At 44.9% G+C, this 25,013-nt stretch overlaps 1 protein-coding gene across 1 annotated transcript; it reads left to right on the plus strand.

Annotated features, from left to right (window-relative positions):
* Positions 1-14,916: 14,916 nt before the first annotated feature.
* LOC138949796 (uncharacterized) lies at positions 14,917-22,697 on the plus strand. Its single transcript, XM_070321585.1, has 4 exons — positions 14,917-15,100; positions 15,704-15,993; positions 19,717-19,848; positions 21,908-22,697. Exons 1-4 carry the CDS (start codon positions 14,956-14,958, stop codon positions 22,454-22,456), a joined length of 1,116 nt encoding a protein of 371 aa, XP_070177686.1. The 5' UTR covers positions 14,917-14,955; the 3' UTR covers positions 22,457-22,697.
* Positions 22,698-25,013: the final 2,316 nt, after the last annotated feature.

The raw sequence follows: 25,013 nt of genomic DNA on the forward strand, positions 1-25,013 counted from the left end.
TATCGTTGTTTAAGTAGGTGACATGTCGTTTCACTCCGAGTGTGCCAGCACCGGCCCTCTACCCGCCAAACCCCCACTAGGCAGGGAAAGTGGTTCGACCTTGCATGAATGCAGGGCAAGTTCGAGTTTGCTAGCTAAAATTGCTGCTAGTGCTGCCTTGTCTAGATCTGGAACTTTTTCAATTGGATTTTTTCTCTCTATTATACTGGAATAAGTGGGTGCTTTTCTAGATCTAAGCATCGACCGAATTAGATAATGATGTTCCTTGCATTGCATTCTCCTAAATCTGTTATTCTAACCAGTTTGTTTAAGAATATAATTGTTCGTTTTTTGTTGATAAGCTTACAAGATTTTTTCTTTTTTAAGTAAGTGGTTTCACACGTACAACATGAGACCCACATGCACTAGACAATGGAAGTTGAGGTCCTCGTTCAATACCACAAATGCCAGTATTATACTTCAGACTCCTTTTGGAGGAATGTGTGGGGTTTGGGTGTTGAACTTGAAGTGGCAGATTGTTTGCACAGGTATGAATGTTCGTACGTTCGTACGTGCACGCATGTATGCAGGCATTTGTTTGTCAAGCAGGAACATGCAACATTTTGTTGACCGTATGTGAGTGCGTGTGTAATAAAACAAACGACAAACAATACAAAAAGCTCCAGCTCTGCTTCTTCACCAGTCACAGACGCATTGCGTTGTTCAGCTTTCCAGAAATATATTAACTCAGTCAGAACCGGCTTCATGAATATTTTATTTCAGGTAAAAGTCAATCGAATCTACACAAAAAAAGGTTATTGCGTTGTTCTGTCTTAGAGAGAGAGAGAGAGAGAGAGAGAGAGAGAGAGAGAGAGAGAGAGAGAGAGAGAGAGAGAGAGAGAGAAAGAAAGAGAGTGAAATGGAGAGAGAGAGAAATGGAGAGAGAGAGATGGAGGGAGAGAGAGTGACAGAGAGAGAGAGAGAAGAGAGAGAGAGAGAGAGAGAGAGAGAGAGAGAGAGAGAGAGAGAGAGAGAGAGAGAGAAAGGCATGTACATCATTTGTCCTTATCACACACACAGTGTTCCAAATTTCTTCTTCTGCTTCCATTAATCGGTCTTTTTCTTTTCGTTTTTTTTTTCTTACTTTCTCTTTGAAGTCTTTCTGTCTCTTTGGTTGTTTTTTTCTCTGTGTGTGTGTCTCTCTGTGTTTCTCTCTCTCTCTCTCTCTCTCTCTCTCTCTCTCTCTCTCTCTCTCTCTCTCTCTCTCTCTCTCTCTCTCTGTCTCGCTATCTCTTTCTTGCTCTCTCTCTCTTGCTCTCTCTCTCTCTCTCTCTCTCTCTCTCTCTCTCTTGTTTTTCTCTCTTCATTTATCTCAGCCTTTATCTCTCTCTCTCTCTCTCTCTCTCTCTCTCTCTCTCTCTGTGTCACTCTCTCTCCCTCCATCTCTCTCTCTCCATTTCTCTCTGTCTCCATTTCTCTCTCTTTCTTTCTCTCTCTCTCTCTCTCTCTCTCTCTCTCTCTCTTGTTTTCTCTCTTCATTTATCTCAGTCTTTCTCTCTCTCTCTCTCTCTCTCTCTCTGTCTCTCTCTCCATGTCTCTCTCTCTCTCTTTCTCTCTCTCTCTCTCTCTCTCTCTTTCTCTTGTTTTCTCTCTTCATTTATCTCCGTCTTTCTAGCTCTCATTTTCTCTCTCTTTTGCTCTCTCTCTCTTTTGCTCTCTCTTTTTTGCTCTCTCTCTCTCTATTGATCTCCCACTCTCTCGTAATATCGGCGAAGAACAGTATGAAGCATTTGTCAATGATAGATTTTCTAATCAAACGAAGAAGCTGTCAGATCCCATCAAACGCAACAATATGATGATGATTTCTGGAACAAAACGGAAGAGAAAATCAGGACAATCGCAGCAGATTTCAAGACTGAAAAGTGACTGTTATCTCTTCTCCCGGCTCTACATTGCTTGCCAGACTCGCAGCGGTGGGCTTGATGATTTCTTCAAGTACGAGAATCACCCCTTTCCTCCATCACTGGCCTGTAATGGAAAAATGAGATCAACAACAAAAGCAAGCCTTCTGGAGTGCCTCGAGCCACTTTTGCAGACTACTGATATATGGTACCTGACATTCCAGTCATGATCCTGGATGGAGCAGTGGTAGTAAATATGCTCACACCTGGAACAGCAAGAACCTTTGGATCATATTCAGAGGATGTCTTCCTTCCATTTATCGCACGTTCACTTCAAGCTGTTTCTCGTCTTGATGTTGTATGGGATATCTACAAACCAGATAGCTTGAAAAGCAGCACAAGAGAAAGTAGGGGATTTGGAAAAAGGAAAAGAGTTACTCCTGTCACAGCGATCCCGCAAAACTGGAGCAGTTTCCTTCGTGTTGATGCCAACAAAACAGAGCTGTTCAACTATCTTGCTCAATGCGTCATGACAGTGGAGACAGAAAAAAGTATCATCACCACTCAAGGTCCCATCGCTCTCTCCAACCAACCGATGGATTTGACTGGCATATCGCCATGCAGTCATGAAGAAGCGGACACGCGGATGATGGTCCACCTTGCCCATGCAGCACAGGTTAGCAATCGTGTGTTGCTTCGTACTGTGGACACAGATGTGGTCGTCCTTGCTGTAGCAGCTGTGACAGAACATCCTGGACTGGAAGTGTGGATTGCCATGGGAGTTGGCAAACATTTCCGGTACATCGCTGCTCATGACATCGCAAAGGCAGTTGGGATAGACAAAGCACGTTGTCTGCCTTTCTTTCACAGCATGACCGGCTGCGACACCGTTTCCTCGTTCAACAATGTTGGGAAGAAGAAGGCATGGGATACATGGCACAACTTCAAAGATATAACAGAAACTTTCTGCCGTCTTTGCACATACCCATTCAGCCTCACTGCGGTCGACATGGTGGCTCTTGAACGATTTGTTGTGCTCCTGTATGACAAAACAAGCAATTGTGTGGATGTGAACAATGCCAGAAAGCATCTCTTCACCAAGACTGGGCGTCAGATTGACCACATCCCACCATCCAAGGAGGCTTTAATACAACATTGCAAACGTGCAGTCTACCAAGGAGCACATATCTGGAGCCAAGCATCCAATCCAACCCCACCCCTTTCTGATCCATCTGACTGGGGGTGGCAGTTTGTGAAAGGAAACTGGCATCCATTGTGGACAACCCTTCCACAGGCTTCAGAAACCTGCCAGGAACTCTTGAAATGTGGTTGCAAGACGGGCTGCAGCAGCAAACGTTGCAAATGCTTCAAGACTGGACTAAAGTGCACCGCTCTCTGCATATGCAATGGTTGCTCCTCGACTTGTCAGAATTAAGGTAGAAAACCTTGCTATTTGTTGAAACCGTTGCTGCTGATGTTTGTTTTTAGTTTTGTTGTAGTTATTTCATTTGACTCTCCACCCCCCCCTCTCTCTCTCTCTCTCTCTCTCTCTCTCTCTCTCTCTCTCTCTCTCTCTCTCTCTCTCTCTCTCTCTCTTATGCGGTCTGCTGCACCGCCTCCCTTCCAAAAAAGCACCTTCCGCGGTGTTCGTCATTGTTGCCATTTCCAACATTGCAAATGAATTGTTGCCATGGCAACCATGACATCCAGTCATAACACACCCCATGCCTCAAACTGTCTACACATCAAATTTGGATCGATTTGGAGCAAAATAATGCCTTCGGTGTTGCCAAAGGCACTCTTTGCCAGTGTTGCCATGGCAACTGGGGTAAATGTAATCCGGCCCCATGTCTCAAACTACCTCAACCAAAAATGTGGTGCAATTTGGAGCATAAATGTGGATTTTAATTCTGTACATAGAGGCAGACACCTGAGGGAACCATAGCCAATATGTGACGTTATGGCTGGTGGGGGGGGGGGGGGGGGGGGGTAGGGTTAAATAATAATATTTCACAATGGCTCTGTATCAGGATTTGTTCAGAACACAAAACTCTCTTACTGTGCCAAATTTGGTATTTGTTAAAAGAAATGATCAATTTTGCGACAGAGGAGTTAGACTAGATCTCAAATAACTACCAAACACTCTATTTAGATCTAAAACAATAGATCTCCTGAGAAAACTAAAATGTGGTTGAGCATCGTCAAATTTCAAGGTCAAAACTGATTATGATCCGGTCATACAAATTGTAAGCTTAGCGTTAGAGTCGTTTATTACCAATTCCGTGCCCCATATGGCTTTTTGACCAACCAGGACGGATTCTAGGTGACCTGATAAATGTTATAACGTTCAGGCAGGGACCCTTTTTGTATATCAAGCTAAACATTGACAAAACAAAGTAAAAATATAAATCAACAGCATCAGCGTGATTTTTTTCCAAGGAATGACATTTCAAATGCTGTCAGATAATACTCTCTTTATCTAAAAAAAATACCGATAAGCGAGTTTTGTCGGTGGGTGCTTTACGGAACAGCAAGGTACCGCCCATCCTCTGAGTGTGAAATGCCGACCCGCTCACTTGAAATCTAAATTACCTAAGTTCGGAAAATCAAGTGAAATTGCGTCACTCGCGTTACGTCAAATGTAGGCCCTATCTTTACGTCATTTCCCATCCGTCTTAAATTGAGTCGGTTCTAAATCTGTCACTCTCTATTCAACAAGAAAAAGCGAAGCAACCGAAACGCATGCTAAACATGGTTTATCTTGTGAGATTGTTGTGTGTCAAACGCATTTGATCTGTGAATATTCATCACATTAGGAGTATTACTCTGATTGGCTGACTCAGGTCACGAGAATTCTTTGACTGACAGGCATAATCAGGTAGGAGCGCTCAAGTTCCCATTGCGGCTGTTCTGTCTAATTCGCGAGGTCGCTTCGAAATTTGTTTTGGTCGAATTAAACAGTAATGAAACCGTTATTTCTAATATGCGGACTGTTAGCAAATGACAACAGTCATGTCTTCGGAAGTACAACAGTTGAAAAATCGCTTCACTTCAATCGATTGGCCCGGTCAAAGTAATGCACACATTGATGAGAAAAGATATTCTACTGATAGATTGGCCTTTTGAAATTATTGACGGAAAAGAGCGATTTCCAGAAACATCTGTGCCAAAAATAAAACACTGTGTTCAGAACCCACCTTTTTTTTAAGACGTTAATACAATTTTGGTAAGTCTCTCTTCCGAATACATCATAACAAAGGGTTGATCTTATGCCACACTAAATTTCAGTATTGAACTTTAAATAGTTTTCCTTTGCGCACTCTTGGAACTTGGGTGACGATTTCGAGTGTTCCGCTTGCCGCGACGTCAAATAGCTTTTTCCCTGTACACCGCGTCTGCGGCTAAGTCCGAAGCGGAAGATAGCGTTTTAGGGTAAGTTTGGGACTTGTTTTACTCATGAAACAAAAACAGGACGTTCACATACCAACAATCATTCAAAAGAACAACAACTGGAGAAACCCTTTTTTTTTTTTTTTTTTTTTTTTGCCAAGCACATCATTGTGGGGCTTTTAATGAATTACATGCATCCGTCCACTCACAATATATTTTCTTTCATCCTTCAACATTTACCACTCAAAAAGTCTATAGTATTAACATTCATGAAACAAATGAAAGGCATCTACGGATGTATAGATACATAATTGACCACACTCATTTGGAATACATTCTGACAATTCATTATAAAGACATCTTTCTGTACTGATAGAGCGACAGAGAAAGAGAGAAAGAGAGAGAGAGAGAGAGAGAGAGAGAGAGAGAGAGAGAGAGAGAGAGAGAGAGAGAGAGAGAGAGAGTGAAAGGGGGGGGGGGGGGTCAGGGGGTGGAGGTAACATTTACACTTGTTTTTATTAAAAAAAAATGTACTAAATATTTGTCTTGGAACTTTTTAATCAGAAATAAATATTTCTGATCTGCAGTTGCCTTTCCAAGATAACAAAAAGAGGCATTGAAGCCTTGGTTTTCTTATAAATACTTATGCACATTTTAGCAACCAAAATTATGCAGTTTAGTTCTTTCAACAGAGTTGCATGCATTTTTCGATTTTTAACTCCAAACATGATTTCATGCACAGTTAACTTTATCTGTTTATCCAAGTGGACCCAAATATATAATTCAATTTGTTTCCAAAACTCAAGTTTGCAAGTTGTTTGACGTTTTCGAAATATGTATTAAGCCTTTCAAATCTTCAGAGAAAAGTAAAAGAAATTCACGGCTGTGGCCGCCATTTTGGATTTTCACTGTGGGCCTCCCTATCAGTGGTAGAGGTGACTGAAAATCTTCCACAATATCGAGTTCTAGATGGCAGAGGAACAACAACAAAACAGGAAGTCGGCACCTCCTCGTCGATGGTCTCGCATGCGTGGCGGTAGGTAGGCTCTCCGAGAGGCTCCGGCAAAAGCATTCGATTCAACCATCTTTGAGGCTTTGAAAAGTGATATGAACTGAAGACAGCCAGGATAATAGTGCAGGATAACCTTTGACACACGAAACGGACATTTATTTCTGTTATTTTGGACATTGTGGCTCGAAAAAGCTAACTTAGCTGAAAAGTTGGACACTTCCGGTTTGACGCGAGGGGTGAGCGGAGACAAACATAGGATTAAATCAACTCTGTGGCAGTGAATACGTATCTCAGTCAGAGACTTATCAAGCTAAGTGAACAGGATATCTTTTGACTCAAGATAAGGTGGTGTACTTTTCACCATTCTGGACTTTGTTGCCTGAAAAGTGACTGGTGATTTGGAAACTAGGAACTTCCGGTTGGTAGGCGAGGTACGTACAGACGATAACTTTATAACATTCGACAGCCTACTTTTGTGGCAGTGCATTATTGCTGTGAAGAGACAACCGTCAAGCTAGGAGTGCGGAATAACTTTTGACTCATGATTAGACAGTGCGGTCCCACCACTGTTAGTATTGAGGCGTAAACAGTGCAGCGTTGGCAACTTACGGTCCACGGGAGCGGCGGGTGAGCCAGTGCATTTCTGCAATGGGAGACGAGCAGGCAAGATCCAGGCTTGGCACCCGAAGCAACTCCACGGGCAGCACAGGCAAACAACCCCAGACACAAAACAAGAAGATCAAGGTACTGTGCACTTTATGCAAACAAGATGTACAAGAGAAAGACAAGGCTCTGAGCTGCGAGTTATGTAGTGCATGGTACCATGCAAGCTGCGTCAAAGTTGATGATAACTTGTATGCATCCCTCCAGCAGGAAGGTACGAAGCAAAGATCATGCTTGCATTTCTATTGCCCAAGGCCATGCAACGACCTAGCCGCAAAGTTTCTCAACAATTTCATGAGGATGGATGTGAGGATTAGCAAGCTGGAAGGCACAGTGTCTGACATAGACTCGAGAGTAGGAACAATGGAGGCGTCTGGCATGGACAAAAGGGTGGAGAAACTAGAGGCACAGATGGAACAAATGTCAGAACCACAAGCAGGAAGTAGCATTGAGAGCGCGGCCCTCATCAAGAACTAGCAGACGAACAGGCAAGAAAACAGGTCGCTGAAATGGAAGATAGAGCTCGACGCAGAGGCAATCTTGTCATCTTCAGACTAGAAGAAGACCCATCAACCGATCAAAGCAAGACGAAAGACATGGAATTGGTCCAGACAATTTTGGCAGAGACTAAAAGCCCACATCAACCCACAAACATCAGACGGCTAGGAAACCCCAAGGCCCAGGAAGAGGGGGTGAAGAAAACCAGGCCGCTTCGGCTGACGTTTGCCACGGATGCAGCCAGAGATGAAACCATCACCTCCTTCAGAAAGGCCACCAAGGGTATCACAGAAGACGACCCCAGGCTCATCAGCAAGATTGCAATAAGAAAAGATATGACACCGGGCGAAAGACAAGAGGAGCAGGCTCTTTTTTTAGAATGGAAAGAGAGAAAGGCCCAGTCACTACAGGAAAACGACACACATGCCATCTGGATCAGAAGGAAGGGCAAAGTGGTAAACATCGGGAGGAACCCGCTGGCCCAGATGGACAGCGAGGAAGAAGCGCTCAAAGAACGTTGAAGAAGAGGAAGAAGAATGTAAATAGTTTTAAACGTGATCCAAACTGCGGGGAAAAAAAGACTTTGATGTACATACTCAGGCCAACTGCACTTGTATATATAGTAACGTTGACACCCTGAATACCAAGCGAGCTGAGCTTGCTGCCCTTGTGGAGATCCACAAACCCTCGATCATTGGCATTACGGAAATCAAACCGAAGAACGCTCGGTACAGTTTGCAGGAGTGTGAACTAGCAATACCAGACTACGAAATGTTTCATAATCTGGAAACCGGATCAAGAGGAATATGTCTGTACATACACAGCAGCCTGAAACCCTCCCCTGTAGACACTATAGACAGTGATTTTGAAGAACACATGCTAGCAGAATGCAAAAGAGACAACCTGCCCTCACTGCTTGTGGGGCTGGTCTACCGAAGCCCAAACTCCAGCAAAGACAACAACGAGAAGCTGAACTCCCTACTAGTGAAGGCTGCACAACTGAAACACTACGAGCTACTGATTATGGGAGACTTCAACTACCCAGAGATAGATTGGGACTCGAGCACCAGCGAAGCAGGACCATCACACCCAGCAACCTCTTTCGTCAAAGCAACAAAGGATGCATTTCTGGTACAGCACCAAAAAGAGCCCACAAGGTTTCGCCCAGGGCAGAAGGCCAACATAGTGGACCTGGTTTTGACCAGCGAGGAAGGCACAGTGGAAGAAATCAGCACCACGCCAGGTATGGGCAAGAGCGATCACTTCACCCTCATCATCGACCTGAGCATGAACATGAAGAAGCCCACAGCACGCACTTCTTTCAACTACGCAAAAATGGATGCGGACGTCCTGACTAGGGAACTGGGAGCGATCGACTGGAAGAGAGAGGGAAAGGGACTGAAAGTGGAAGAATACTGGACCCTGCTGAAAGGCAAGATCTCCAGTGCAGTTGAGAAGGCAGTACCAAAACGCAACACACAAGGCAGACGCAGGCAGAAGTGGATGGATGGTGGCACGCTGACCTCAGTACGAACCAAGCACAAACTGTTCCGACGATGGCTACAGACGAAGAGTGGGGAGGACTACACGGCCTATGTAAGAGCAAGGAATCGGGCATCGGCAGCCTGCAGGAGAGCAAAAAAGAAGCTGGAGAAAACGGTCGCAAAGAGCGCCAGGACCAACCCCAAGGCATTCTGGTCATACGTGAAGTCCAAGACCTCGACAAGATCGGGCGTGGGCGACCTAAAGACAGAGGACGGAAATCGAGCCACAGCAGACCGGGACAAGGCAGAGCTGCTCAACACTTTTTTTCAGAGTGTATTCACCAATGAAGATGACGGCCCACTACCACAGCCTCCAACCTACAACTACGGAGAAGCACTCGTTGACTTCGACATCAAGGATGAGGAGGTGAAGAAGAAGCTCCAGGGTCTGAAGACGAACAAAGCGGGTGGACCGGATGGCATCAGCCCCTTGGTACTCTCGACGGCTGCGGAGTCACTAGCACACCCAGTAGCGGAACTCTTCCGTCGCTCTCTGGCAGCCGAACAAGTACCAGGCGACTGGAAACGAGCTACGGTGACTCCCATCTTTAAGAAAGGCAGTCGCCTGACCCCAGGCAACTACAGACCGGTGAGCCTGACCTGTATCCTGTGCAAAGTGATGGAGGGTCTAGTGAGGGAGAGAGTCATGAAGCACCTGGCAGAGAATAACCTTATCCACAAAGAGCAGCACGGTTTCGTCGCAGGTCGGTCATGCGTGACTCAACTCCTGGATGTTTTGGATGCCTGGACTGAGGTTCTTGACGATGGCGGGAGTGTGGACATCATTTACACTGATTTCATGAAAGCGTTCGATTCGGTGCCTCACAAACGTCTGCTGTCAAAAGTTGCGGCCCACGGAATCCAAGGAAAGGTCCTAAGATGGGTGGAGTCATTCCTCACGGACAGAACCCAGTGCGTAGTGGTTAACGGAGCATCCTCACAGCAAGCTAAAGTTACTAGCGGCGTGCCGCAAGGCAGCGTTTGCGGGCCTCTACTCTTCGTCATCTACATCAACGACCTGCCGGAGGTGTGTTCCTGTCCTGTCCGCCTATTCGCCGACGATACGAAGGTCTACACCCGCAGCGACACAGAGGGGGGACCAGAGGCACTACAGCATGACCTGGACAGTCTACAACAGTGGTCGGACAACTGGCTGCTCCGCTTCCACCCAGATAAGTGCCACACCTTGAAGCTCGGCAACAAGAAGTCCGAGGCAAAGTACTTTATGAAGGGGAAGAGGGGAGGAGTGGATGTCAACATTGAGCTACAGGAGAGTGAGGTGGAGAAAGACTTGGGTGTGCACGTCGACAACAGACTGAGCTTCAAAGAACACGTCAGCATAGTCTCTGGAAAGGCCAACCAGATCGTGGGCGTCATCAGGAGAACTTTTGACTACCTGACGGAGGAAATGTTCATCCAACTATACAAGAGTCTGGTCCGACCTAAGCTGGAATACGGGCACTCAGTGTGGCAGCCACACAACAAGACGATATGTGCTGAAGTGGAGAACGTGCAACGCAGAGCGACCAAACTCATTCCAGGTCTGAAAGACGAGCCCTACTGTGAGAGGCTGAAAGCTCTGAAACTTCCAAGCCTGGAACACCGTCGCCTGCGAGGCGACATGATAGACACCTTCAGGTATGTGCACGGCATGTACGAAGCGGACAGACCCCACTTTGAGCCCATCAGCAGTAGAGACACTAGAGGCCACTCTCTGAAACTCGGCAAAGACCACTGTAGACTGAACGTACGAAGCAATTACTTCTCCCAGCGAGTAGTGAACACCTGGAACAGTTTGCCTGAAGAGGCAGTAACAGCGCCATCAGTCAACAGCTTTAAGACCAGGATAGACAATTTCTGGCGCCACAGTACTTCTATGTACAACCCTACCTGCCTAGTCTAGATTGTAGAACAGCCCGCCACGCATGCTACAGTCAATAGGACCTATGTAAAGGCTACACAGCCTACCACATAGTAAACTTCAAGTTCAAGTTCAAGTTCAAGTTCAAGTTCAAAACACTGTCAATTGATTCCGCAGAAACATCCATCCTTTTAAATTCCACAGAAAACATTGTTTGAAGGGCGCTGGTTCTATGCTACGCATAGTTTTCAAGATAGGCGTGACCTGACGAAAAACATCACGACAAATCCATCAAAAATAGAATGTTGCTACATTTGGCATCAATCTGAGAGATATTTCTCTGGTAACGTTGAACAAAAATAGATCTGGGCTGTTCGGTTGAGGCGGTTGGGAAGCAGACAGATTACTTTGATTTAAATGAATCACTGGCAAAATGAATAAATGCGTCTTGAAATCTTATACTTACAGATGAAACTGTATTTGACATGGTGTGTGTGCATATGTCCATTTGTCAACGCATTCTTTCGTAGCAGACAGATTTCTTATGACGGCGGGACTGAATAGTCCATATTCGTAAATCGCGCGGGAGGAGAGCGCGAGAGTAGCTTCCCTTGAAAGGGATAACAAACATGGCGTGTTTTTGTTTTCACAGTGCTGTGTAGACTGTGACATTTTTGAGGTTATAAAATGCCGAGACAGAAAAGATGTGCATGGGGGATGTGCATGGGGAGTGTGCAATATGGACACTAGGTATCCCGAACGGTGTGTGTGGATCGAATTTTTTTCCATTCGTGAAGCCTGGAAAGTTTAATTATCACTACGATAAGTGTCAGCGCTGGGTCACAGCTTGCTACAGGTAGAATGTTTATGTTGGTTCTTCCTGACAAGAAACCAGGATTCTGCAGCTGAACATTGCGTCGTCGTGGGTTTTCTGGGGTGCGTATCGCTAGCGCTACGTGTCATTTGTGCTACGTGTCATTTGTCCTACGTGTCATTTGTGCTACGTGCCGCTATCGCTACGTTGATTAGTGCTACAAATAATTTGTCTATGAGTCGCTATCATTCGTTCATTATCACTACGTGTCGACAGCACTACATCTTTTAGCGCTACGTGTCATTATCGCTACGTGTCAATACCACTACTTACTGACGACTTTCTCTTTCTCATTTTTTCTCGCGCTCTCACTCCTTCCGGTTTGTGTGTGTATATATTTATGTCTGTGTATGTGTGTGCGTGTGTGTGTCTGTTTCAGTGTGTGTGTATATATGTGTGTGTGTGTGTGTGTGTGTCTATCTCTCTCTCTTGCTTACTCGCTCGCTCACTCACTCTGTCTCTCTCTCTCTCTGTCCCTCTCTTTCTCTCTCTCTCTCTGTGACCTTAATATAATAAACCATTCTGAGTTCTCTCTCTCTCTCTCTCTCTCTTTGTTATGTTAGTTTGTATGTATGTTTGTTTGTTTAGTCTGTTAATCGTTTGTTTGTTCGGTTGTTTGCTTTTTTTTACTTCTTTAATTCATATTCTAACATTTTTTTAAACGTATTATCATTAGATTAAACCCTCCCATGTGCGAGGGCTGGATGTGAAAAAGCACCGGTTTGTTTATGCCATTACCCTCGTTAATAAATAATTTGTCTTTGTCTTGTCTTGTCTTGTGTGTGTGTGTGTGTCTCTCTCTCTCTCTCTCTCTCTCTCTCTCTCTCTCTCTCTCTCTCTCTCTCTCTCTCTCTCTCTCGCAATCTCTGAAGGAATATTTTGTTTTTCCTCTCACTTTGCCAGAGATTTGTAATGTAATTTTTGGAAGAAAGTCTCTGCATGATTTTCAGTTGTTTCTCTCGGAATTTGATCTTTTTAGAAGAAAAAGTGCTTTGTTTTTGACAAATTGTAAGACAGTGTTATTGCATATATTTTTAAATACAAATATTGACACAAGGTATAACCGAGGATATTAGTGAAACCTTTTCTTCTCTCCCAAATTATTTTATTAAATTAGAGGGGGAGAGAGATCCGGGGGGGGGGGGGGGGGTTGACAGACAGAAATACAGAGAAAGAGCGAGAAAGCGGAAGAGAGAGACAGTTAACAGAGAGAGACAGTTAACAGAGAGAGAGACAGTTAACAGAGAGAGACAGTTAACAAAGAGAGAGAGGGATGGAGGGTGGTTTTTGGCTCACGTAAGTGTAGCCTATGCGATGATAAACTTTGTCTGTCTGTGCGTGCGTGCGTGCGTGCGTATGTATGTGTGTATGTCTGTGGTAGAAACTTTAACATTTCCGAGTCTATGGATTACGTCAGTCTCGGTCAAAAGTGTTCGACGTGTGTGATAGAAACTATTTGAAGACGTCACATTATGACGTAAGAGGGTTAGACGTCACGCAAAGGAATTACTGAAAGTCTCGGTCATTGTTATTGTGAGCGGGCCGAGACTTCTTGGCAGATCCAGGGTCTCGCTTTCTTGCATATAGTTTCACCTATGCTTACTGTGTGTGTGTGTGTGTGTGTGTGTGTGTGTGGTGTGTGGTGTGTGTGGTGTGTGTGTGTGTGTGTGTGTGTGTGTGACGGAGTGATTGAGTTTGTGTTACTGTTTGTCGATTTCTTACGTGAGCCTTGAAGGCTTCGCCTCTTGTTATTTCATGGTTGGTTGGTTTTAGTTCTTAATGCACTGTTTTTGACAATTGTTTTCATTCGGTAAAAGGCAAATTCAATTACCGCTCTCCCTCTCTCTCTCTCTCTCGCTCTGTCTCTCTCTCTCTCTTCATTACACACACACACACACACACACACAAACGTACACACAGTATCGTACACACAAACTCACACACAGAAAAACATCCGTGGATGTAGAGGGGGGGGGGGGAGAGGCGGGGGGAGGGGGAAAGAGCGAGCGAGAAAGAAAGAGCGAGAGAAGACAGATGGGGAGAGAGAGGGGGAGGTGATAATGGCATGTGTGAATTGTGGCAATAGCAATACGTGCCGATAGCACTACTCCTTTTTTGTCAATTTGTGTCGATAGCACTAGAGAAAATAGCGCCAACGATACGTAGCACAAATGACACGTAGCGCTAGCGGGACGCACCGCTCTTTCTGGACCGGCTAAATCGCGCAGTTTCAAGCCGATCACTTCGGCTCGATCCTCGATCAGCGCCTCGGGATCGATGGGCAACTTGATTTCAAATGCTTTCTGCACTAATACGGACAGTTCATGCTTGCGGTAATCGCTAAACGTGACGCCTCTTTCACGCAAGAACGACTGTAACTCGCTCACGGGTAGCAGGCTTTCCCTTCGCTGACGCCATTGTTTGGTATCCCAAACAAGGGAAACTACTCTCATAAGTCAGTTTATGCATACGCCCTATTGGCACGCATAAAGTTCCATTCTTTAACTCGCAGCTTGAATGTGATGTCAGTTCAGCTTTCGTCATCCGTGATCGTTTGGTATTCCAATCACTGTGTTCTGACAGACCAGACGTGTTGAGAAAAGCATCGCCAAACATTGCGGTAAAGCAGCTGAATATGAAAAGAAAAGGAAGCGTGCAGAAGGATGTTTGAGTCTTGCTGTTGCTGTCTCCTTGAATGCTCTTGGACACTTTTCTGTACCTATATAGCAGTTTGTATGTGGCTATTCATTTAGCTCTAAAATTCGGACAACTTTATGACTGGCTTTGCCTCCAAAGGTAATTCGTGGGGTTCGGGTATTACATGCGAAATATGTACATAAACGAAATCACAAAGAAATACATTGAAGCCAAACATTCTCAACGTCTAGTTCTTAGGGTGTCCAAATTAGCCCCCTTTACCCTAAGATGTTAAAATAAAATGCTTTTTCTTTCTTTGCCGTTTATCATAATATTCACCACATTGTAAATCGAACACAATGTCATCTTCAAATTAGTTCGATCCTCGGCACGTAGCTGGGTCAAGGGGTCCTGCAAGTCGTGAATTCCTGTGTGAGGTAAGCTCGAGGCTGGCCAAATCGAACAACTGCGAGACAGGACTTCAGGGCTGGGCAAGACACGCCGAGATTTCGAACCCGAAAGTGTTTGACGTCATCTGAGTCGTCACTACTAATTGATACGTCGTTCTTTTTAGCCCTGGCGTAAAGTACACCAAAATGGCCGGGACGTTGACGGTCATACTCACAGCAGTCCTAACTATCGGCAGTGTGTGTGGTCAGGTCAACATCACGGTGAAAGCTACCAACGCCTTGAGAGTCCACCATTATGCCCTCATGTGCTGTTCTTCTCAGCGCTGGCGAGGTCAGTATAGTATTATGATTATATAAACTATGTCACCAGTAATCTTGATGCCGGTAATCTTGAACTTTAGTGTGTTAAATTCATAGCTGAGAATTCAGACTGACGTCGTACCAATATCTCCCACCTCACCGCTTTCTCACTTTCCCAAGGTCTGGAACCATCGGTGAAAATAAGAGTATGTGATGCATCTTAGACTTTTCTACCTACTTTTTTTTTGTTTTTTTGAGAAATGATAAAAAAAAACTTCAGGGTCGGCGGGAAAAAATAGGGTCGGTCGGGTTACCCTAAACCAACATATTTTTGTGGGGGCCTGAACACCCAACATCATACAGGAGGACCCCCCCCCCCCCCTATTTTTTTTGGTGGACCCCTCATTTTTTGTGTTGACCCCCCCCCCCCTCTTTTTTGTGTGGACCCCCCCCCCTTTTTTATGACCCCCCCCCCCCCCCAATTTACGTCTTCCTCTCTTTAAGACACTGTTTTCTTAGACGTTCTGTTTATAACCTCTGTACACTCACCCCCATTTGAGGACTTCCTCCATGATTTTCTCAGATTTGGGGGGGGGGGTGTCTTAAAATGAAGGTTCCACTGTATTATTACAAGGTCTGGTGCCAGAACTTCGCCTGAAAGTGGACCCTGACGACGACTACACGCTCACCCGACCCCCAGAGAAGCCTGGCGGGGAATTTGAGTTGTGCTACAACATTTCTGTGGCCGCCAAACACCACCTGAGGCAGGCCGAGTGCATGGCGACTTACCTTCCTCCTAACGCCGAGGAGCTGCCCGAATCCTTCACTTCCTCGTTCGTGATGAAGGTCTTCCTTCTCACCGGCGTTAGGATTCAGCAGACCAACAGCTTGACTCAGGGTCTGGGTCTCACCGCCTCCTGTGAGGTATGCTGACAGCCCGCTTTCCCTGAGGTTGGGGCGGGGGCGGGGTTGTGAAGATGAAAGGAGTGTGTCTGTGTGTGGGGGTGGGGGGGGGGGGGGCGTTGGGGGAGGGGGGCTTGGCGGGGTAAGTGGGGCGGGGTGGGGCATGCGGGTTACCGGAATGTGTGGGTGTGAGGGGGGGGGGGGGGGGGGTACGTGTTGCCAGGCAACATTTTAACTCTCTTTTTGACTCACATGCGAAGCAAAAGTGAGTCTATGTACTCACCCGAGTCGTCCGTCCGTCCGGAAAACTTTAACGTTGGATATTTCTTGGACACTATTCAGTCTATCAGTACCAAATTTGGCAAGATGGTGTATGATGACAAGGCCCCAAAAAACATACATAGCATCTTGACCTTGCTTCAAGGTCAAGGTCGCAGGGGCCATAAATGTTGCCTAAAAAACAGCTATTTTTCACATTTTTCCCATTTTCTCTGAAGTTTTTGAGATTCAATACCTCACCTATATATGATATATAGGGCAAAGTAAGCCCCATCTTTTGATACCAGTTTGGTTTACCTTGCTTCAAGGTCAAGGTCACAGGAGCTCTTCAAAGTTGGATTGTATACATATTTTGAAGTGACCTTGACCCTGAACTATGGAAGATAACTGTTTCAAACTTAAAAATTATGTGGGGCACATGTTATGCTTTCATCATGAGACACATTTGGTCACATATGATCAAGATCAAGGTCACTTTGACCCTTATGAAATGTGACCAAAATAAGGTAGTGAACCACTAAAAGTGACCATATCTCATGGTAGAAAGAGCCAATAAGCACCATTGTCATCATTTTCACGAGTTTTCATTCACAAGCACCTGGGAAATAAATCTCATGTTCCCCGGGGAATAAATCCCCGGTTACCATAGTTGCAGGAAGCCCTATTACATGGATAATCAAAAGCAAACCCAATAGAAACGCTCGAGGATTCTTCGGCTCTTTTCATTGGCGTTTCCCCAGACCTAAACAGACGACACTGCTTCGCCAAGTTCCAAATACGAACTGGCAAATGTAAACAAAAAACAAAACTACCTCATCAAAGGTCATACATTTATGCTTTATCGCAAACAAATGAAACCTATCGATATGTTTTATCTTCTCACAATGTCATGGAGTGCGTGTATCTCTTTGGAGAAACACGAACGTCAAGTTTTAAGTCAAACCAATTGACCCCTGACACACACATTTTGACCCGTGCACAAGACGTTGTATCGATAAACTAAGCGCAAATAAAAAAATAATAATAAAAAAGCAAAGAACATAGCAACAAGAAATGAAGACATCTGACAAAGCCGAGCAAGCAGAATGACAAGTCTAATGAAAAACAGAGAGGCAATGAGAAACAAGATCGCGATTATCTTTCCTTCGCGGCACGACGCAAATCGTTTGTGTCCTTTGACCCAATTCGTGCAGTGCTGCACGATGCAAATCTTCTGTGACCTTTGACTCAACGTAGCTTCAATTTTCGATTACTAATATTTACCACTGAAAACCGAGGGGTGGAATACCGAGAGGGGCAGGGTGGTAGGGCGATGGTGAAATGTAATGAAGAGACACGTGTAGCAATAAGAGAAAACCAATTCTGCAATAACACAAACACGAACAAAAAACCCAACACTGACCTATATGAATATTTAATCAATGATATGATCGTCTGCGTTGCAGGTGTGCAAGTGAAGGGTTGGGGGGGGGGGGGGGTAACTTGATCATTAATTTGTGTGTGTCAGTGTTTGTGTTCATGGACTGATTGTGAGGGAGGGGGAGGGTGGGGTGGGGTGTGTTTCAGGTTTTGGTGTGGGTATGAAACGAGCAAAACAATACCCACACCACAAAATCTTGGAGGCAAAAAACACTCGCCGTCGCATCATTTTGTCCGCACAATATTATATGCACCAACAACCGGAAAGAAAGGTGACAATGGAAAAAGACTCATCTTTGCTTCCTGCGATTCCTTGCCCCCGACTCGAACGTCGCACGATAATCCACATAACAGATCTGTTGTGAGATGGTCAACGCTGACTGTGCAAGTAAATCACCTCGTTTGAAATACGACAATCCCATCGCTCGAATGCAACATGTGGGCACTATCGTCTCAAAGGCGCTTACTGTTGGTTTCACACACCACTCTGTAGTCGGAACCTACAGAACTTCGCATCCTCAAACCTGACATACTTGTCTCAACATTATAAACTCAAATCACACACAGTAAGTTGCTTTCGCACGCCAGCTTTGAACAACGTGCTGGGGCCCCGAACATGCATTATAATAACAGAACTCGCGTGTCAAACCATGGCTCCCTGTGTTGATTTTTCACTTAATGTTGAACCACCAAAATGATGACAAAAACGATGTTTGATGGTTTGTTGCCAGACTAGCTTTTTTGTCGGTCCTCGGGGGGCATATCGACTTTTGTTTCATATTTATTGACCGCGGCCTTCGGCCTTGGTCAATAAATATGAAACAAAAGACGATATGCTCCCCCTCGGACCGACAAAAAAGCTGGTCTGTCAACACCCCATCAAACATCTTATATTGTACTTCCTATGTCTTGAATTAACAGCTTTGTGTTGCATGACCTTGGATGACCTTGACCTTGTTGGTAGGAAAAATGTGTAAAGCAGTTCTTAGTGTATGATGTCATTGCTGTAAAGGTCAAGGTCAAGCATGTGAGTCGTATGGGCTTTGCCCTTCTTGTTATATTTAGTCAAGTTTTGACTAAATATTTTAACATCGAGGGGGAATCGAAACGAGGGTCGTGGTGTATGTGCGTGTGTGTGTGTGTCTGTGTGTGTGTGTGTGTGTGTGTGTGTGTGTGTGTGTGTGTGTGTAGAGCGATTCAGACTAAACTACTGGACCGATCTTTATGAAATTTGACATGAGAGTTCCTGGGTATGAAATCCCCGAACGTTTTTTTCATTTTTTTGATAAATGTCGTTGATGACGTCATATCCGGCTTTTCGTGAAAGTTGAGGCGGCACTGTCACGCCCTCATTTTTCAACCAAATTGGTTGAAATTTTGGTCAAGTAATCTTCGACGAAGCCCGGACTTCGGTATTGCATTTCAGCGTGGTGGCTTAAAAATTAATTAATGACTTTGGTCATTAAAAATCTGAAAATTGTAAAAAATAATAACAATTTATAAAACGATCCAAATTTACGTTTATCTTATTCTCCATCATTTGCTGATTCCAAAAACATATAAATATGTTATATTCCGATTAAAAACAAGCTCTGAAAATTAAATATATAAACACTATTATCAAAATTAAATTGTCCAAATCAATTTAAAAACACTTTCATCTTATTCCTTGTCGGTTCCTGATTCCAAAAACATATAGATATGATATGTTTGGATTAAAAACACGCTCAGAAAGTTAAAACAAAGAGAGGTACAGAAAAGCGTGCTATCCTTCTTAGCGCACCTACTACCCCGCTCTTCTTGTCAATTTCACTGCCTTTGCCATGAGCGGTGGACTGACGATGCTACGAGTATACGGTCTTGCTGAAAAATGGCATTGCGTTCAGTTTCATTCTGTGAGTTCGACAGCTACTTGACTAAATATTGTATTTTCGCCTTACGCGACTTGTTTTATCCTGTGTTGCAGGACAACATTTTAACTATCACTTTGTGATCCTGTGTTGCCAGGCAACATTTCAACTATCAATTTTGATCGTATGTTGCCAGGCAACAGGAGTGAGCTATGACAACGAGTACGAGTTTAAGCTGACACACAGCTTGAACAAGTTGGCGCAGATCCAGACTCTGCGCATGATGAACACGACCACGGATCGAGGCTACCTGGACAGTCGGCGCAAGGTATTAACTACTGACTGTAGTCTTTAGCAATAAACACTCACACACTCTGGCCTTGACAAACACGGCCACACCTCACAGCTACCTGGACAGCGGTGACCGGTATTTACAACTGGCAGTAGTCTTCAGCAATAAACACACACACACACACACACGCACACACACACACACACACACACTCGCTCTCTCGCTCTCTTTCTCTCTCTCTCTCTCTTTCTCTCTCTCTCTCTTTCTCTCTTTCTTTCTCTCTTTTTCTTTCTCTCTCTCTCTCTCTCTCTCTCTCTCTCTTATCTCTCTCTCTCTCTCTCTCTCTCTCTCTCTCTCTCTCTCTCTCTCTCTCTCTCTCTCTCTCTCAATCACGGTCACACATCAAGACTACCTAGGCAGCCAGCGACAGGTATTTATACTACTGACTGTAGTCTTCAGCAATAAACACTCACACACACACACACACACACACACACACACACACACACACACACACACACACACACACACACACACACACACACACACACACTGTTCTTGACAATCAGGGTCAAACATTTACTACTGTCTGTAGTTAGCAATAATCTCGCACACGTACACACAATCTCTAATCTCGCACACGTACACACAATCTCGCCTTCATAACCTCGATGTACTATAAGTGCATAGTTTTAAACTGTTGTCTTATTCTACCTCTTCATAAATTATGTCATCCTGGGTAAAAGTTCGGGCCACAGCGGGGTCATGTTCGATTCATAAAAAAAAAACATTGATGTAATCTCGAATGGTTTTGAGGGTAGAACTTTGACACTTTGCATTTCTAGGGTCTGATAATCGCCCGACTTGACAACCGTTTGACTGACCAACGCCAAATGTCACAGAGGTGTTTTGTTTGATTCAAATAAATTTAACATGATGTTATCTAGGATGTTTTTTTAAGCTTGACCTTTGAAACTTTGCACGCTTCTTGGGTCTGATGATCACCCTAGTTTGCCTGACTAGTCACAGCGGGGTCATGTTCGATTCATTGACACTTAAAGGCACAGTAAGCCTCCCGTAAACCATCACAGATACTGTCAGGCTTTTACACACAGTACAAACACCCTTCCATTTGAACGCTCGCCAAACGGGAACATCCTAGGTGCCCTACGTACAGAGCGAGTAATTTTCAAAGAATTAATTTTGCGGATTGTCTCAGTAGACAATCGGACCGTGGTGCGTTTTGGCGCTAGACCTAACTTTTAAAATCTAAATAATAAATTGACAGCTTGTTATGCACAAACATTCTTAAATCATAAAAGAATTCTTTTTTCATCAAGACAATTCGAAGTTTTGAAAGTTTGAAAAAAGAAAAGTCCGGAAGCAGGGTCACGCAAGGTCGTGGTTCTCGTAACAGACGACGGTTTATGCCTAACGCCAGTTCCTCTGAACAGTCAAAAGCCATCGCTAGAGTTCTTGTGAACCACAGCGTTTGTTTCGTGCATAGTCAGAGGTACATAATAACGTGCTATTGCAGATAAGCTCACATGGAGTCGCATTCAAATTACTAACTGACGACTACATTGTGAAAAAGAGAAACTGGATCACACGGGTTCACGATGGCTCAGGGGTAAGATAAACCACGCACAAATACATTCTTTGAAAATTGCTCGCTCTTTACGGAGGGCACCTAGGATGTTCTCAAGCGGTGAGTGTTTAAATGAAAGGGTGTTTGTACTGTGTGTAAAAGCCTGACAGTATCTGTGATGGGTTACGGGAGGCTTACTGTGCCTTTAACGTTGAGGTTATCTCGGCCCGTTTTTGAAGCTAGACCTTAGAAACTTTGCACACTTCTTGGATCTGATGATCACCCTAGGCCTAGTTTGCTCGACTCTCGTCTCAGCGGGGTCATGTTCGATTCATAATTACAATTGACATTGATGTTATCTAGGATGTTTTTGAAGCTAGAACTTTAGAACTTTGCACACTTCAAGAGTTTGATGATCTAGCTGCCAGATTTATACCAGTTTGGTTTATCCTCGGGGTCATGTGATACAAAAAATTCAAGTCGAGATTTGGTCGGATGACGTCACAGGTGCTGGCTGTGCACGATGTGGTCAGCGAACTGCGCTACGTCATCCCAGAGGGCATCGAGCCCGAGAAACGCATGATCAGCGCCGGGTGTGTCCCGAACCACCTCTTCGACCGCACCTGGTCCAACACTACCACCGTCACCGACCTCCCTCCCTTCCCCAACGCCACCGCCACAAACGCCACCGCCACGGAGACCGACACTGACACGGACAACGCTACAGGGTCGATCGAGACGGCCCGCAGTAAAACACAGGTGAGCGAGTCGAGTGGTCAGCTGGCCATCATGACAGCCGTGGGGGGAGGGGTTGTGGCGGCCGTAGGGCTGACCGCTCTGCTCGCCAGTGTTGTCGACTGGGCCAGGAACAAGGACAGACCCCGTACGGCGGCCGTAGGAATCACCGTGATGTCCCGGAAAGTGTCCAGTTACGCCAGGAAGCCGCCAGCGCTCGAAGACGTCACGGAGCGTGATGATGACGCGGAGTCAGTGTCGGTGGCCACGACGTCAGAAGTAGAGGGGTCAGCGTTCAGCACGACTTCCACTGTTGCCTAAATGCTGTCATTTTTCTTCTTCCGTTTTTGACTCACCCATAGACCAAATAGCCTGGACCGCCAACTCGTCACGTGACCCTTCGAGGTTACGACGCTCGACTTTCACAGTAGTGGAAACCTCCTTTACAAACAAAACCCTGAGAAAATCAGGTCTTAATAATTGGGTTAAACTTACAGAGGTTATGAACAGAATATCTGAGAAAACAGTATCTTGAAGAGGTGGAGCTAGGGTATGATCGGGGGTTGGGGGCTTTAAAAGGGAGGGAGGTCCAGGGGAGGGGGAGGGGGGGGAGGGGTTGCGGCGGTGACGAAGGCGAGTCGTGTAAGCATTTGCTTTTCTTGTTTCGCTAAAATTTTCTCTGTCGGTTTTAGAAACACATAAGCCTACTTTCCTGAGAAAAGCATTTTGACAGATCCACTAGCTTCCAACTGTTACACTCCAACTGTTATGCTCCAACTGTTACGCTCCAACTGTTACACTCCAACTGTTACGCTCCAACTGTTACGCTCCAACTGTTACACTTTCAGCGTAGCATGCAACATGTTAAGACAAATTTCTACGCTGTTCCGTCAAACTTAGAATTACTACGCTCAAACAAATATTCACAAAGATGCAACAGTTTGCTCTTTCTTCTGAATCCCTGTTTTCATTTCTGATTCTCACTCTGTGTAGGTGATCAGAATGTGTGCCATGAAATACTGTCTGCAAACATTCTCTATTGGCCGGTGTTTCTTAAAAAAAAATTTTTTTTTAATTCAAAATGTATATTATTCTTGCGCAAAAAAAGCCTTAACGTGGTTGTGCGAGCAAGTTCTACACAATGATATACTAAAACATAACTTGAATTTCTTGGCTAAATATGCCACACACAAAAATGCAAATTGCTACACTTGGCAGGTTTCCACAAGGGTTTGCAGGTGTTCAGGTCTTACTTCTGGCCAAGATATTGCATGCATACGATCATCGCTTTAATTGGAGACATATCAATATCTTTGCTTGAATGGCATTGTTGATGAATTAATAAAACCAAAGAGTCTAGCTACTGTGTGTGTGTGTGTGTGTGTGTGTGTGTGTGTGTGTGTGTGTGTGTGTGTGTGTGTGTGTGTGTGTCTATCTGTCTGTCTGTCTGTCATTTCCCTCCTAATTCGTTTAATTAAATTTCTAATTTACACACTGGCACAAGTAAAGCGCCTTTTTGTCTTGTTATTCATTAGTATAGTGTGCACAAGAGATTCAGTGTTCGAGGAAGGTTGCCTAACTTGATATATGGACCCTCTCCGGCGGTTCTGACAAACTAACCGGTGCCAGAGCTGCAGCGCTCAAAACAATTTCATGATTTGCTGTACTTTACCCTCTCTGGTTATAAACAGTTGCAGAAACACACTTGAACCACTAGAACGTAAGGCTTTTTCTCTTGTATACACTTGTTGGTAGAATGTCTATCACTGACACAGTTACACTTACACACACACACACACACTGATACACACGCACGCACTGTGACACACGCACGCGGCCGCACGCACACACACACACACACCGTCGCACGCACGCACACACACACACACACACACACACACACACCTTGACACACACACACCACACACACAAACAAACACACACACACGCACACACACACACACTGGCTCACAGTCCACACACACACACACACAAACACACACACACACGCACGCACGCACACACTGACACACTGACATACACACACACCGGCCGTCACTCCACACACACACACTGACACACACACACACTGACACACACACACACCAGCTTGTTAGTCGGCGCACATGAATACACTGGAAACAAGAGGCGAAGCCTTCAAGGCTCACGTAAGAAATCGACAAACAGTAACACAAACTCAATCACTCCGTCACACATACACACACACACACACACACACACACACACACACACACACACACACACACACACACACACACACACACACACACACACACACACACAGTAAGCATAGGTGAAACTATGCAAGAAAGCGAGACCCTGGATCTGCCAAGAAGTCTCGGCCCGCTCACAATAACAATGACCGAGACTTTCAGTAATTCCTTTGCGTGACGTCTAACCCTCTTACGTCATAATGTGACGTCTTCAAATAGTTTCTATCACACACGTCGAACACTTTTGACCGAGACTGACGTAATCCATAGACTCGGAAATGTTAAAGTTTCTACCACAGACATACACACATACATACATACGCACGCACGCACGCACGCACGCACGCACAGACAGACAAAGTTTATCATCGCATAGGCTACACTTACGTGAGCCAAAAATGAACAAGTCGCGTAAGGCGAAAATACAACATTTAGTCAAGTAGCTGTCGACCTCACAGAATGAAACTGAACGCAATGCAACGCAGCAAGACCGTATACTCGTAGCATCGTCAGTCCATCGCTCACGGCATAGGCAGTGAAATTGACAAGAAGAGCGGGGTAGCATTTGTACGCTTTTCTGTACCTCTCTTTGTTTTAACTTCCTGAGCGTGTTTTTAATCCAAACATATCATATCTATATGTTT

Source organism: Littorina saxatilis, linkage group LG16 (assembly GCF_037325665.1).
Source record: "Littorina saxatilis isolate snail1 linkage group LG16, US_GU_Lsax_2.0, whole genome shotgun sequence".
NCBI lineage: Eukaryota > Metazoa > Mollusca > Gastropoda > Littorinimorpha > Littorinidae > Littorina > Littorina saxatilis.